Source organism: Rhincodon typus, chromosome 23 (genome assembly GCF_021869965.1).
Source record: "Rhincodon typus isolate 14 chromosome 23, sRhiTyp1.1, whole genome shotgun sequence".
NCBI classification, from domain to species: domain Eukaryota; kingdom Metazoa; phylum Chordata; class Chondrichthyes; order Orectolobiformes; family Rhincodontidae; genus Rhincodon; species Rhincodon typus.
Window position 1 is genome coordinate 7587439 of NC_063354.1, and position 16432 is coordinate 7603870.

General features: G+C 45.5%; 1 protein-coding gene across 1 annotated transcript in view; it reads left to right on the forward strand.

The window, feature by feature from the left end:
• mrpl12 (mitochondrial ribosomal protein L12) overlaps window positions 1-2996 on the forward strand; it is a 14066-nt gene extending 11070 nt beyond the window's left edge. Inside the window, exons 6-7 of the mRNA XM_048611090.1 lie at window positions 1694-1828; window positions 2536-2996. Of these exons, the coding sequence (XP_048467047.1) occupies window positions 1694-1828; window positions 2536-2652 (252 nt within the window). The 3' untranslated portion in view covers window positions 2653-2996. The remainder of the gene's footprint in view (window positions 1-1693; window positions 1829-2535) is intronic.
• Window positions 2997-16432: the final 13436 nt, after the last annotated feature.

Genomic DNA, 16432 nt, shown 5'->3' on the forward strand with positions numbered 1-16432 from the left:
GCATTCCCAGAATCATATCTTATACCCAATATCCCAGACAACGCCATTGCTAACCCTGGATACGTCCTGTCACACTGGCAGGACAGACCCAACAGAGGTAGCGGCACAGTGGGAACCAACAAGAGAGAATATGAATGTTTGATCTCATCCTTACCAACCTGCCTGCTGCAGATACCTCTGTCCATGGCAGTATCAGTAAGAGTGACCACCGCACAGTCCTTATGGAGACAAAGTCCTGCCTTCACATTGAGAATACCCTGCACAGTGTTGTGTGGCACTCTGACTGTGCTAAATGAGACAGACTCCGAACAAGTCTAGCAACTCAAGACTGGGCATCCATGAAGGTCTATGGACCATCAGCAAAAGTTGAATTATATCCTCAACGCAATCTGCAAACTCATGGCCCGGCGTATCCCTAGCTCTGCAATTACCATCAAGCCAGGGGATCAACCCTGGTTCAGTGGAGACTGCAGGAGGGCATGCCAGGAGCAGCACCAGGCATACCTGAAGATGAGGTGTCAACCTGGTGAAGCCACCAAATGGGACTACTTCACGCCAAATAGCATAAGCAGCAAGTGATAGGCAGAGCTAAGCGATCCCACAACCAACAGATCAGATCTAAGCTCTGCAGTCCTGCCACATCCAGTCGTGAATGGTGATGGACAATTAAACAACTCACTGGAGGAGGAGGCTCCACAAATATCCCCATCCTCAATGATGGAAGAGCCCAGCACATCAGTGCAAAAGATAAGGCTGAAGCATTCACAACAATCTTCAACCAGAAGTGCCGAGTGGATGATCCATCTTGGCCTCCTGTGGTTACAAAACCAGGTCAGAGGCTAGGGATCTAGACTAGAAATGAACAATAAATGCTGGTCCAGCTGGCAAAGTCCACGTTCCCGTGAATGAATTTTTATAAAAGCAGGTGTTTGTAGAAAATGGGTCTTAGATGGAATCTGCACTCCGAGAGCCAGATGTTTCTTACAAGGCTCAGAACACACAAAGCTGCTGGCCTGAGGAAAAGGAGCAGGTTGATAGTATAGTTATCCAAGAAAGTGGTATCTCATGTTTGTTTGTGCTGAGTCTGTGCAGTAATCACTAGACCTAGTACTAGTAATATTCAGTACTCAATTCGTAATGCTCAGTTAACTAATATACAATTAATTATTCAATTAACATTGCATTCAGCAGCTGCCCAGGAGGGTTTCTGTGTGATATAACATGAACACAATTCAAACAGTGAATTGTTTTAAAAATTGGCCAGTTGTTTCTTTTTTTGGCTTTCTGGATTCTAATATGAAACCCTGCACTTCCCTCTGGTATGAGCAGTAAATCCATAGTGTAACACTGAGCAATGACATCAGCTGTGACAAACCTGCAATACTGTATACACATATATGTGGGGTCAGTTAGCTCAGTTGGCTGGATGGTTGGTTTGTGACGCGTTGTGACACCAACAGCGCAGGTTGGATTTCCTGTTCTGGCTGAGATCAGCGTGAAGGACCCTCCCCTTGCCTGAGGCATGCTGACCTTCGGGTTAAACCACTGCCACTTGTGTGTCTGTAAGGAGAGAGCAGCCCTATGGTAGACCTACATTGACTTTACCTTTTTTAAGCATGACATGTTATCTGACCCGTTTCCTCGCCCTCTCTCATGCCTCTCCTGTTTTCTCTGGCCTTGTTCCGTCCAGCAGGCAGACGAAGACACTGCCCAGGTAAAGAAAGAGAAATCCCTTTTCACAGTGAAACTGACAGAATTCAAAGCGGCAGAGAAAGTGAAGCTCATTAAGGAGGTGAAGAACTGTATTCCTGGCCTCAACCTGGTGCAGGTGAGTCGAGTTGAAGGGAGTGATCCCATTGATACAAGCACGAGGGCCCATACCTGAGACCTGGCACCCTCGATACCAAAGTCATGCCCGATCTCAGGTCAAGGGTCCCTTGGAGTATGGGATAAAGCAGGGTTTTGTGCATTCTCCCTGTGTCTGTGTGGGTTCCCTCCGGGCACTCCAGCTTCCTCCCACAGTCCAAAGATGCGCAGGCTAGGTGGATTGGCTATGGGAAGTTACCCGTAGTGTTCAGGAATGTGCAGATTAGGTGGGTTATGGGGGGAGTGGGGATGGGTCGGGTCTGGGTGGGATGCTCTGAGGGTCGGTGTGGACTTGTTGGGCCGAAGGGCCTGTTTCCACGCTGTTTGGATTCTATGATCCTAGTTACAAAAGCAGTAACTGATCTGAAGCCAATGTAGTGTCTAGTTGCATTGGTGTAGGTACATTGTTTTTAAAAATTTCACCCCTCGACAACTGAAGCAAAAAGGGCCCAGTTTTTGGACAACTCTGATTTTCCATGGAGTCACATTTTGAGGTACTCTTCCCTTGAGTGAAACATTGGGATGAGGGGGGTGGTGGTTTGGATCTGAATCCTTGCTGACTGAGAGCTGGGGTGGGGGAACGGGGTCTCTGCCCGCTGTACAGAAAGTGTCACTGGGTTCAGAGGATTTCCCCTTTCTGTGATTAACCTTCTATCTGCTTATCACCAGGCGAAGAAACTGGTGGAGTCTCTTCCTCAAGAGGTGAAGGCTAAAGTCGGGAAGGAGGAAGCAGAGAAACTGAAGGCTGCCCTTGAAGCAGCAGGAGGAACTGTCCAGCTGGAGTAACCTTTCCTGCTCGCTGAGCCATTGCAGGGTACTGTGGAGACTGGTCACGAGACCTTCCTCGGTGGTCCTCTACGCTGACTGGTGTCCTGGAGCTGCTGTATACTGTGTCATGGGACTTACTTTACAGTGGGGAGTGTGGGTTGACCAAGATATTGTTTGTACGTGTGTGTCTACATATTATGATTTTATACTACTGCCTGAGGGTGCAGTTATTGGTCCGATAGGAATTAGAGGTTTTGTAAATGCTCACCCCATGCAGCACCTGGAATACGAACATAATCAACGGAATCTCCATGTACAGCGATGATTATTTTCACCCATCATTAAATGATGAAAAGAAAGAACCTTTGTCAGACTCTGGGGGTGAATGTTTTTGACTCCATCCAGTGACCTTGTATTGTGCACTAACTCGGTTAAGTTGTACTGATAGGAGCTGGGAGCAGGGGCATCGTCGTTGGAGGTAGAGAAGCAGGCTTCAGGATAGGATCAGCCCCTCCGTTCTCACGCTGATGTGAATTTAATCACCAACAAATCCTGTATCCCAAGCCTGACCACCTTCCTCCCGTTGTAAAGCTTTTGGGGGTACTAATGAGGTTTCACATTAGAGACAGACAAAGCTTCCGAGCTGTGGTTACACTGCCCCAGCACACGGCACAGTATTTTTGATTTCCAACAGCAAGCGTTGTCCCTAACAATGAAAGGATGATGCCTTTAAGTACAGGAGGAGTCAGTGCTGTTAGTAATGGCTGTGGCCATGAGCAGGATCAGTGTTATATCTTCCATCTTTGGTCTCTGACTGTAGCAGTCCAGGCCTCTCTTGGTGCTATGGTCAGTGTAAGGAAGGAATTGCTCCTTTGTTAAGGGGCTGTGACCTGGTTTATGACCTGGTGCTGTGCCGATGTGATTTAGATTAACAGTTACTGAAACCCCAGTAAAGTTAGAACAGGGAATTTGAAGTATAGGTTAGTAACGACTGTCCCCAAGGTCTTGTGGATAGCCACTTTTCTGCCTTGCTTGAGAGATTTGACTGCAGTTTAGAATTCATGGTTTTCCCTGAATTCCTTCAGCCCTCGCTCTAGTAGGTCTGAAAGTCTGACGATTTGGTAATTGGACTCCTGCAGGCTGTGGGGTGGAAGAGATAGTAGGAACTGCAGATGCTGGAGAATCCGAGACAACAAGGTGCAGGGCTGGATGAACACAGCAGGCCAAGCAGCATCATAGGAGCAGAGAGGCTGACGTTTCGGGCAGCCCTGCACCTTGTGTGGGGTGGAAGATGCTGCTGCAGTGAGGTATTACAGCTCACTTCACACACAGTCTGTGCATCGTTTGTTCAGTTCACTCATCAGTTGCTCATCTTCACCCAGTTCATAATTTACACTCAGTTCGCTTACAATCCGTGCATTTTGCTGTAGGCTTTGAGCCCCACCCTGATCAGGCCTTGCACTTTTTTTTTGACAATTTCCTGGGAGATTGAAGAGGATATAATTTCCTGATGCTGTCTCCATTGCAACACAGCCAATTAATGTCGGCTTGCCAAGTAATCACACCCCTTTCCCTGTAGTCTGAATAGTTTTGGTAATCTCGATCCTGTTCCGACGCGTGAGAGCCATGACGCTTTGAGATAGTGAGTTGCTGCCCTCAGCAGTGAGTCGGAATTCCCTGCCCCCGACTCTAGTGAACGGTGTTGGACTGTGGTTTTCTCACTGTCAGGGCCCCTGACCTACCATTACCCATGTGTGTTTGTTATGTGTGAGACTGCATTTGATTGTGAGAGCTGCTCTTCCTATTCATCTGCAAAGCAGTAAGACCCTCCTCTGTCCCAACTGATTTCCTGCCCCCCCGCCTTCCCTCATTGGCTTGTTTGAGAGCAGCGGTGACCAGTTACATATTTATTGTCTCTCTGCATGATCCAAGAGGGACATTTCAGGGAATGTCTTGAAGGGGAGATTCCTGACCTTAGGGCTGGGGCAGTTCTATAGGCCTCTTTAAGAGTTGACTTGCTGGGGCCAGTTATAATTATGGGTAGTGGTGACTTATCCACTGCTGATTTTTGTTTGCAGTGAGGTCAACGTGCATAAGACAGCCAGTTTTTAATGTTTGAGATAACAAGGTGTAGAGCTGGATGAACGCAGCAGGCCCAGCAGCATCAGAGGAGCAGGAAGGCTGATGTTTAATGTTTCACGCCATTATCCAACCCTGAATCTCTGTGTATGTACACAATGATAGTTGAATCTGAGTAATGGGAGCAATCTGCTTAATTAGTAGAAAATATACTCTTGCAGAATAGGAATTTCTATAGGGGTGGGAGCTTCTTATAGCATTGTCTGTTTGGTAGCAAGGTTCCAGTTTAAATATTCGGGGAGCTCTGAGCTAACCTGCTCTCTGATATTGGCCTGGGATCTTTTATAGGTCGCTGCATTGCATTTAATACTTTCTTCCTGCTAGCTGCAGGCAGCACTGCCCTCTGGTGGCATCTCCTCACATCTGCTGATGCTTTTGTCTGAGCATTAAACTGCAATTCTCAGGTGAACCAGCGTGAAATGCCTGGAGAAGGGACACCATTCCTTGTCCTTTTGTTGTGATGTGAACAGACGTGGATTGTTTTTTATATACACACGCTGTACAATGCAAGCACACAGTGTATTATGTGCCACGTGAGGTGGAAGTGGTGGCTGTGTTGCAGATGAAGATTGTCAGAAGGTTGTATTTGCTGATGAGATGGTAGGAACTGCATTTCTGAAGAAGGGTCTAGGCCCGAAATGTCAGCTTTCTTGCTCCTCTGATGCTGCTTGGCCTGCTGCATTCCTCCAGCTCTACACCTTGTTATCTTGTATTTGCTGATTGCAGGTTGTTCGCGCCTATCTGTAACCGGCAGATTCTCCCACAGCTGATGCTGCTAAAGACAACTGGACCTACCTTTCCTGTTTGTTCTAACACTGGCTCTTCACTCGGTATCAGAAGTTGGTCTGTAACGCTGCTGATGTGCCACTTCTAGGTATCATGACTAGTGGGGTTCATACTGGCAATATTCAATGTGACACACAGAGATGGATTTCTCCAGGGACTGCTCAGTGTTTGTGTGGGGCACGTCTGTGCCATTTACCAGTGTTCAGCTGTTTATGATGCGTGATCTTAGGTGGGTGACTGGCCATGATTTGGGGAACATGCCTCACCCAGAGTTAGATGGGCTTTGGAGGCCTCAATGCTGGTGATGTTACTATTTCCAGAACCTTTGTGCTTGTGGTGGGGTGCACTGCCGTGACTAAGGGAGAGAGTAAGGGCTGTGATTCCAGCAGATAAGAGAGACACTCACTGCTCACAGTATGTTCACCACATGAGAATGGGACTTGGCCATTCAGTTCTTCAGGCATCATCTGCCATTCAATGGGGTGATGACTGATGTGTTTCTTGACTCTGTGTCTGTCTTGTTGAAGTAAGATGGGCCAATACTCATTGGAATATAGAAAAGTAAGAGGAGACTGTATTGAAGATTATTTGGGGATTTGACGGGGTAGATGTGGAGAGGTTGCTTCTCCCTGTGGGAGAGTCAAGGCCCAGAGGGCATAATCTCAGAATAAGGGATCGCACATTTAAGATGGATGGAAGACAAATTTCCTCTTTAAGGTGATTATACTGTGTAACACTTCCCTACAGAGCGCTGTTGAAGCTAGGCCATTCAGTATATTCAAAGCAAAACACTTAAGAAGCTTCTGGATGAGGACTTAGCCTACCATGTCCTGGAATTTTATGGACCAAGTGCAGGTAAATGGGATTAGTATAGTTTGGTGTTAACGGTCGGCATACATATGATGGGCCAAAGGGCCTGTTCCTATGCTGTGTGACTTCAGTCTTAATCAGGCAGCGAATTGTGGCATATGGGGGAAACTGCGGGAAAGTGGAGTTGAGGATTATCTGATAAACCAGGATCTGTATTGAATGGTGTAGCAGATTTGATGGGCTGAATGGCCCACTTCTCCGACATCTTATGATCGAATAAACATCTATTAACAAACAGTTTTATTGTTCCATCTATGGGAACTGGCTGTGCGTAAATAGGTCACCATGTTTCCCAACTAACAACATGTCAATAATCCTCCTTTTGCTATAAAGCACTTGGGACAATGTAAGAGGTGCTATGTGAATGCAAATCTCTCATCTCCATGACTTGGGTTGGGTGTTAGTTTTGCAAAAACCTGTTATCCTACTTATCATTCAGCAAGTTACGAGGCACTGACACAGCTGATGTTGCATCGTCCTTTAGAGAGTTAAACACTGAGATTCAGGGTTCTCTATCAGCAACCAGTAGAAAGTTATGAAATGTGAGGAAGCCCAAACAGGCCATGAGGACTCCAGTTAAAGTCAAGGCGAGGCTGAACCACAGGAAAACACACAGTGTCGCAATCACTTCTCCTGAAAACAGGTCACCTGATAAACCTGCCCTCTGAATTTGCCTTGTAAAATATTGCAAAACCTCAAGGTGCAAATATCACGTTGGGTCAGAGAAAGGAATTTAAAATGTGCCAACTTCATAGGTGAGGCAGTAGCTGACTGGCCAAAGGTTCAGACTCTGGCTCTGGAGCACAACCGAGGCCAAAGGAGGAGGGAAGGGAAATGAAAGCTGTGATTAGATACATGATGCCTGGTTTTTAAAGCCCATGGTTTGGAGAAGGAATTGCAGCGTTCCAGTTTACAGTTTCAGGGGAGAGTGATGCAGAATTCTTACCAGATAGCATAGAATCCAATGCAGTGAGTAGTTACAGGGGATTTATAGGTCACTGAGTTAAAATACCATTGAGTTAAACTCTTCACCGTTGGGATAATCAACACCTACAGTAATTGTTTAACCAAAGAAAGGGAAAGAGATGCTCCTGTTGTTGTAAAATAGTTGTCATTCTCTCCATTCTGAGTCCTGTCCTTTTGCAGCCCATGGATATCTGTTCCGCTCAGGTGTACATAGTACACATTAGTCCTGGGTTTGAGCCATCTGTCTGTGGAATGCACTTTATGACCATAAAATAGGAGCAGATGTAGGCCATTCAATGAGATTATAGCTGGTCTGATAATCCTCAACTCCGCTGTCCTGCCTTTTTCCTATAACGGAAATATAGAAAATAGGAACAGGAGTAGGCCATTCAGCCCTTTGGGCCTGCACACCCATTATGATCATCCACTTCAATAATCTGTTCCTGCTTTTGTCAAAATCGTTTGATTCCTTCACCCCCAAGTGTTTATCCAACTTCTCCTTGATAGGAGCCCTGATTTCCTCAATTATTTTTTTTCGAAGTCTATTCAGCCCTAAAAATACTTAATGATCCTGCCTTGACAGCTCTCTACAGTAGAGAATTCCACAGATTCACTACCCTCAGAGAAGAAATTCCTCCTCATCTCTCTTAAGTGTGTGACTCCTTATTCTGAGACAATGCCTCTGTGGTTCTAGACTCTCTCCCAAGAGGAAACAACTTTTTGGGATTTACCCTGTTGAGTCCCCGAAGAATCTTTCATGTTTTGATAAGATCATCTCTCAATCTTCCTAAACTACAATGAGTACAGTTCCATCTACTCAACTTCTCCTCATTTGGATTAAAAGATGAATATGGGTGAATATAACATAATGTTCAGCACCTCTATTGTTGCTGTCAAAGCGCACAACCTCATATTTTCCCCCATTATATTCTATCGGCAAAGAGTTTACTACTTCTTGCCTACTATTTTGTGTCATCTGCAAACCTGTCAACGGTACATTCACTTTTCTTACCCAAGTTATTAAATATACTGATCCCTGTGGCATCCACTGGTTACAGGGTGCCATCCTGAAAATGCCCCTTTATTCCAACTCTCTGACTCCTATCACTTAGCCTTTCCTCTATCCATGCTCGTAGAAACATAGCCACGATGTGGAGGTGCCGGTGTTGGACTGGGGTGGACAAGGTCAGAAGTCACACGGCACCAGGTTATAGTCCAACAGGTTTATTTGAAATCACAAGCTTTCTGAGCATGACTTCACCTGACAAAGGGGCTATGCTCTGAAAGCTTGTGTTTTCATAGAAACGTAGGAACAGGAGCAGGCTGTTCACTCCTGCTGCACTATTCAAAGTGATGATGGCTGATCATCGTTGTCAGTGCCCTGCTCCTGCTCCTGCTTCCTACCACCATGGGCTCTTACTCACGGTGTGGTCTCTTATCAAATGCCTTCTGAAAATCCAAATTTATTGTATACACTGTGTCCTCTTTATCCATCCTGCTTGTTATGTCAATGAATTCTAGTAAATTTGTCAGGCGCAATTTCCCAATTCATTAAGCTATGCTAATGCAATACAATTACAACATCGAAAAGGATAGGTATATGAATAGGAAGGGTTTAGATGGATATGGGACAAATGCTGGCAAATGGGACTAGATTTATTTAGGAACCTGGTTGGCATAGACAAGTTGGACCGAAGGTTCCGTTTCTGTGCCGTACAACTCGACTCTATAACTCAGTTTGATTATATATTGCATTTCTAAATGCTCTGGCATTATATCCTTTATATTAGATACCAACGTTTTCCCAATAACACGTTAAACTAACTGGCCTGTTACCTGTTTCCTTTTTATTTGTCTCCTTCCCATTTTAAATAAAGGTGTTACAGTACTGTAGGATGAAAGATTCTTGGAAGATTACTACAGTATCTTTGTAGCCTTTAATATCCCAGGATGCAACCTCAACAGTGCTCACAGTTTCAGTAGATCTCCATGAACGATGAGGTCAGTGGCTGGTACCCTGTGCAACATCTCAGATCACAGAACTCTTACCTCAGATTCAGGCATTTGTGATCCATTTTGACACTCCTTGTGCCAACAGTGAGAGAGCACTGCACCATCACTTGCTATGTTTAGTTTTATTAACTGCTATGTTAACATGACCTGCCACCTTCAAAGAAATGTCTACAAACACCCCCCACTGTTTACTCCCTTGTACCACCTATCAAATTGTTTTCTTTTGCTTATATTATCTCTCCGTCTTTCTTCCTGCCAAAATATGTCACCTCACACTTTTCTACATTGAAATTAATCTCTTCTGTATTTGCCCATTCAACCACCCTGCCTACTTTCTCTTGCAATCTATCACTATCTTCAACTCAATCTTAATTGTGAATTTTTGCATTAAACCTGAGTCACTCAATGTAACTTAGGCACAAGTTGGTTCCATGGCATTCCTTAGGGGTCTCCACTTCAGTACATACACTAATGAAAACCGAAAGACCTGCAGATGCTGTAACTCAGGATCAAAAACAGAAGTTGCTGGAAAAGCTCAGCAGGTCTGGCAGCATCCGTGGAGGAAAAAACAGTTAACATTTCGGGCCCGGTGACCCTTCCTCAGAACTGAGGACCTGAAACGTTAACTCTGTTTTTTCCTTCACAGATGCTGCCAGACCTGCTGAGCTTTTCCAGCAACTTTGTTTTTGCTCAGTACATACAGCATACTGATATAACCTGTCTACCCTAGTACACACTGCTTACTTCCTTCCTTTGATCAATACAGTATTACTTCTGGGGTTTTGTAACAAGCAGGAGACTGGCAATTGTCCAGTCAACCAACAAATAACTCCATCAAGAGAATAGAATATAAACGTTTTGCATTAACTATGCAGTGTTGTCCCTTGCCAGTGCTGCATTGCAACATTCTTTGGCAGAGATTCTGGATCTGGGAAGGTAAATGAATAACTAAACTGTTGTCGGAGTGAGATACTAGAGACACATTGCTCAAGAAGACAATGACTGATTTCACAGAGTTTCGGAATGTCCAAATGGCCGTTTACAGATAGACATGACAATTTCCTTTTTTTAAAAATCAAAGAGCTTTCATTTCCTCTATTTACTTTTTAGGGGGAGGAAGAATAAAAGATATATAGCACTAAATAGAAATGATAGCACAGAAACAGACCATTTGACCCAACCAGTTTGTGTCAATGTGTATAGGGCTGGTTAGCTCAGTTGGTTGGATGGTTGGTCTCTGGTACAGACTGATGTCAACAGCATGGATTGAAATCCCATACTGGCTAAGATTACCATGAAGGATCCTCTTTCTCAACCTCTCCTTTGCCTAAGGCATGGTGACCCTCAGGTTAAACCACCACCTCCCTCTTGTGAGAGAGGAGCCCACGGGCCCTTCCCATCCACTTCATCAGTTAGCAAATTCTCGCCATGGCTGGGTGAAGAAATTTCTCCCAAATTCCTGATTGAATTTGTCATTGACCTGTCTAGTATTTAGGACCTTTTGGATGCCGTCAGAAAGAGAAACACCTTCTGTGTGTCTGGATGATGAAATCCTTTCGTCTGTCGAAATACACTGTTCCGGTCATCAGGACAGAATCACGAGAAGGTATCGGGACAGGTAGATAAGGAGGTAAAGAAGGCTTTTGGGATGCTATCTTTCACTAAGCAAGATGTTCAATGGAAAAGCATGGAATGCTGGAATTGTATAGGTCTGTCTCTTTTATTCACTCACTGGGTGGACCAGTATTTATTGCCTGTCCCTAGTTGCTGTGGAGAAGGTGGTGGTGAGCTGCTTCTTGAACTGTTGCAGTTCATGTGCTGTTAGGCAACAGCTGTAATTTTGTCAGCAATTCTGATCATCACAATACAGGAAGGACATAATTGCTCTAGAGAGATAACAGAGGAGATTTACAAGAATGTTATCAGGGCTTGAATGTTTCAGCTATGGGGAAAGATTGAATAGACTGGGGTCACGTTCCGTAGAACAGAGGAGGTTGAGGACTGTCATAGTTGAAGTGTACAAAGTAATCAGGGGCTTGAATAGAATGGATGAGGAAGACCTATTGCCCAAGATGGAGAGGCCCATTACCAGGGAACACAAACCTAAAATGTTTGTTAGAAGGGTTAGAGGTGACCCAGAGTTTGAATGGCTTCTCAGATTCTGAGGTAGCTAAAACGCTGCAGTAATTAATGCAGCTTTCCAGTTTTCACACACACCCTGATACTCCCACATCCACTCTGAGTGTCTGCCTTTCTTCAACAAATTTGTTAACGGTGCAACAATCCTGCTGAAGATCAGGACAAACCAATAAAATATTCAAGCTTCAGCCCAGACTGCAAACAAAAACAATTTTCTCATCGTGGGCGAATCTTGTGTTCAAAGCTGCTGTTGAGTTTGCTAATGAAATTAAAAATGATTTTATGTTGAAAAGAATCCATTGGTGTGAAGCTTTTGTCTTGTGCTACGGTTCGCAAACATTTAAAGGTGTGACAAATGCAGGCTGCGTCCAGTTTCTCTCCTGCCCTCTGTGTGTGTGAGAGAGTGTGAGTGTGTGTGAGTGTGTATGAGTGAGCGTGAGAGTGAATGTGTGTGTGTGTGTGAGAGTGTGAGTGGGTGTGTGTGTGAGAGTGAGTGTGTGTGAGAGAGAGTGAGTGTGGGTGTGTGTGTGAGAGTGAGTGTGTGTGAGAGAGTTTCAGGCCTAGAAAGGGACTATCTTAATTCCTTTACTGTTCAAAAATGTATGTGGCCTTGCCTTAAAAACATTCAGTGAGGTAGCTTCAACCTCTTCACTGGGCAGGGAATTCCACAGATTCACAACCCTTTGGGTGAAGAAGTTCCTCCTGACCTCAGTCCTACATCTGCTTCCCTTTATTTTGAGGCAATGCCCTCTAGTCCTAGTTTCACCTGCTAGCGGAAACAACCACCCTGCCTCCACCTTATCTATTCCCTTCATAATCTTATATGTTTCTATAAGATCTTCCCTCATTCTTCTGAATTCCAATGAGTATAAGCCCAGTCTACTCAGTCTCTCCTCATAATCCAACCCTCTCAACTCTGGAATCAACCGAGTGAATCTCCTCTGCACCCCCTCCAGTGCTAGTATATCTCTTCTCAAGTAAGGAGACCAAAACTGCACACAGTACTCCAGGTGTGGCCTCACCAGGACCCTATACAGCTGCAGCATAGCCTCCCTGTTTTTAAACTCCATCCCTCTAGCAATGGCAGACAAAATTCCATTTGCCTTTTAAATCACCTGCTGCACCTGCAATCCTACTCTTAGCGATTCATGCACAAGGACACCCAAGTCTCTCTGCACAGCAGCGTGCTGCAATTTTTTACCATTTAAAACATAGTCCATTTTGCTGTTATTCCTACCAAAATGGATGACCTCACACTTATCAACATTGTACTCCATCTGCCAGACCTTTGCCCACTTACTTAGACTATCTATATCCCTCTACAGACTTTCAGTGTCTTGTGCACACTTTGCTCTACCACTCATCTTAGTGTCATCTGCAAATTTTGACATACCACACTTAGTCCCCAATTCCAAATCACCTATGTAAATTGTAAACAATTGCGGTCCCAACACTGATCCCTGAGGCACACCACTAGCCACTGACCGCCAACCAGAAAAACACCCATTTACCCCTACTCTTTGCTTTCTACTGGTCAACCGGTAGAATCCATTGTCAATTGTTGGAAAAACCCATCTGGTTCATTAATGTCCTTTTAGGGAAGGAAACTACCATCCTTACCTGGTCTGGCCTACATGTGACTCCAGACCCACAGCAATGTGGTTGACTCTTAACTGCCCCGTGGGCAATTAGAGATGGGCAATAAATGCTGCCTAGCCAGCGACGCCCTCATCCTGTGAATAAATTTTTAAAAAGTTATCTGTGCTGAGAAGTGGCAAGTAACATTTACACCGTACAGTTACCAGGTGACTATCCAACAGGAGACAAGCTAATGACCATCTCTTGACGTTCAATGGTGTTACCATCACTGAATCCCCACTATCGACATCCTGGCGGTTACCATTCACCAGAAACTCAATGGGACTCGCCACATAAACACAGTGGCTACAAGAGCAGGTCAGAGGCTGGGAATACTGCGGCGAGTAACTCACATCCTGACTCCCCAAAGCTTGTCCACCATCTACAAGGCACAAGTCAGGAGTGCGATAGAATACTCCCCACTTTCCTGGATGGGTGCAGCTCCAATAACACTCAAGGAGCCTAAAACCTGTGGGAGTATTCCCGCTAATTTATGTTTCCTCTGTGTGGGGCAGTGACTCCTGGAGCGGGAGGTTGCCGTTGGAAATGGCAGTGGCAGGCTGAACACCATGTGCAGATGCTCAGAGTGGCTGCACACACAGCTTAGAGATAATGTGTTGGTGTGGCATCATGCCAACATCATTGCATTAGGAATTCAGGGTGCCCAGCCTAATGTTCTCAGGACATGGTTTTGATTCCTACGCTAGCAATGACAGATGGTGAAATTTGAATTTAATAAAAATCCAGCATGATAAAGCTAACAATGTACCCAAAGTATATTGTTATAAAAACCCATCTGGTTCACTAACATCCTTTCGGGAAAGTGATCTGCTATTCTTATCTGGTCTGGCCTACATGTGACTCCAAAGTGGTTGACTCCTAACTGCCCTCAGGGCAATTTGCAGTGGCAATAGTGTATACAATCTACAAGTCCTGGAATACCTTACAGTGGGAAGGATGTGATTGCACTAGTAGGGGAGCAGAGGAGATTCACCAGGATGTTGCCTGGGATGGAGCATTTTGTCTGTGAGGAGAAGCTGCATAAACTCAGGTTGAGGACAGTGTTGTCGGGAGCCCAGAGAACATCAATTCTGGTTATTGGCTTGTACAGAGAGCAGAAGGGTGCAGAGGAGATTTACCAGGATGCTGCCTGGACTGGAAGGCAGGTCTTATGAGGAAAGGTTGAGGGAGCTAGGGCTTTTCTCATTGGAGCGAAGAAGGATGAGAGGTGACTTGATAGAGGTGTACAAGATGATGAGAAGCATAGATAGAGTGGACAGCCAGAGACTTTTTCCCAGGGTGGAAATGACTATTACAAGGGGGCATAATTTTAAGGTAATTGGAGGAAGGTACAGGGGAGATGTCAGAGGTAGGTTCTTCACACGGAGAGCACTGCAGACACTGGAGATCTGAAACAAACAAAGACAGAAATTGCTGGAGAAACTCAGCAGGTCTGGCAACATCTGTGAAGACAGAAACAGAGTTAACATTTCAGATCCAGTGACCCTTCCTTATTACTGAAATCCTCTTCAAGGGTTCTGAAGAAGGAACACTGGACTTGAATTCTTTGAGGAGATAATGAGCAAGTTAGACAAAGGAGAGCCAGTGGTCTGATCTATTTAGATTTCCAGGCAGCCTTTGACAAGGTGCCACACAGGAGCCTGCCAAATAGGATAAGAGCCCATGGTGTTAGGGGTAAAATACTGGCATGGACAGAGGATTTGCTGACTCGCAGAAGGCAAAGAGTGAGGGTAAAGGGGTCTTTTTCAGGAATGGCAGCTTCAAGAGCAGAGATGTATTGCTGAAGCTGTATAAGGCTCTGGTCAGACTGCATTTAGAACATTGTGAGTAGTTTTGAGTCATATCTCTAAGGAAGGATGTGCTGAAATTTGAGGGGGTCCAGAGGAGATTTACAAGAATGATTCTGGGAATGAAGGGCTTGTCACATGAGGAGCAGTTGAGGGCTCTGGGTCTGTATTCCATGGAGTTTGGAAGGATGGGGAGGGCAATCTGATTGAAACTTACAGAATACCAAGAGGCCTGAATGGAATGGACATGGAGAAGATGTTTATTCCAGTAGGAGAGGCTAGAACCCAAGGGCGCAGCCTCAGAGTGAAGGGACAACCCTTCCAAATTGAGATGAGGAGGAATTTTTTTAGCCAGAGGTTGGTGAATCTGTGGAACTCATCGCTGCAGAAGGGTTCAGAAGCCAAGTCATTGGATGTATTGAAGACATTAAAAAAGAGATAGATAGGTAAAAATCAAAAGAACTGCAGATGCTGTAAATCAGGAACAAAAACAAAGTTGCTGGAAAAGCTCAGCAGGTCTGGCAGCATCTGTGGAGGAGAAAACAGAGTTAACGTTTTGGGTCTGGTGAGTTCTGAGGAAGGGTCACTGGACCCTAAATGTTAACAGAGATAGACAGGCTCTTGATTATTCAGGGAATCAAGGATTACAGGGAGAAGGCAGGAGAATGGGGTTGAGAAATATATCAGCCATGATTGAATGGTGGAACAGACTCAATGGGCTGAACAGCCTAATTCTGCCCCTATATCTGACGGTCTCATGGAAATGTCAACTCTGTTTTCTCTGTCCACGGATGCTGCCAGACCTGCTGAGTTCCTCCAACAATTTGTTTTGTTGCTTTCCTGAGTGTTTTACACAGGCTAGGAGTGCAGGGCGAGGAAAGCCGTGGGCGGAGGGGTGTGGGGAGGGGGAAGGAGACCATGCTTGGGGTGGGGGGGGTTTTCAAACCCTTTGGGGGGGGGGGGGGGGGGGGGGGGGGGGGATGGGAGAGTGGAGGAAGCAGGCCATCCGTGGAGGGGTTTGTAAGCTCAGGCTGACAAGTTTGAATGGGGAGGAGTGGGTTGGGGGTTTTGGGGGGGAAATCCCTGGGGCTGCCAGACCCTCTCCCAAAGCTGGGCTCTGTCTGATAGATACAATGGTCAGTCAATCAAACCCTTCCCCGCAAACCTATTGGCCCGGGCTGGGGCAGGGGCCTTGCTGTGATTGGAGGAGGTCGCTGCCATTCAGGGAGACCCCGCCTCCCCCGGGGGTTTGTATCCATTTTTGTTGCAGTTTCAGCTGGAAGTTCTGTTCAGGAAGTCCCCTGCACATTGGCTGTGTCATAGAGTATCCTCATCCTGAGTTTGTTTTTAAATATATATAAGTCCCCCCCGCCAACCCCTATATATCCAAAAGGCTTGTGTGAGCGATTCTTAATGCATTCACTCTTCTGGGGGGGGGG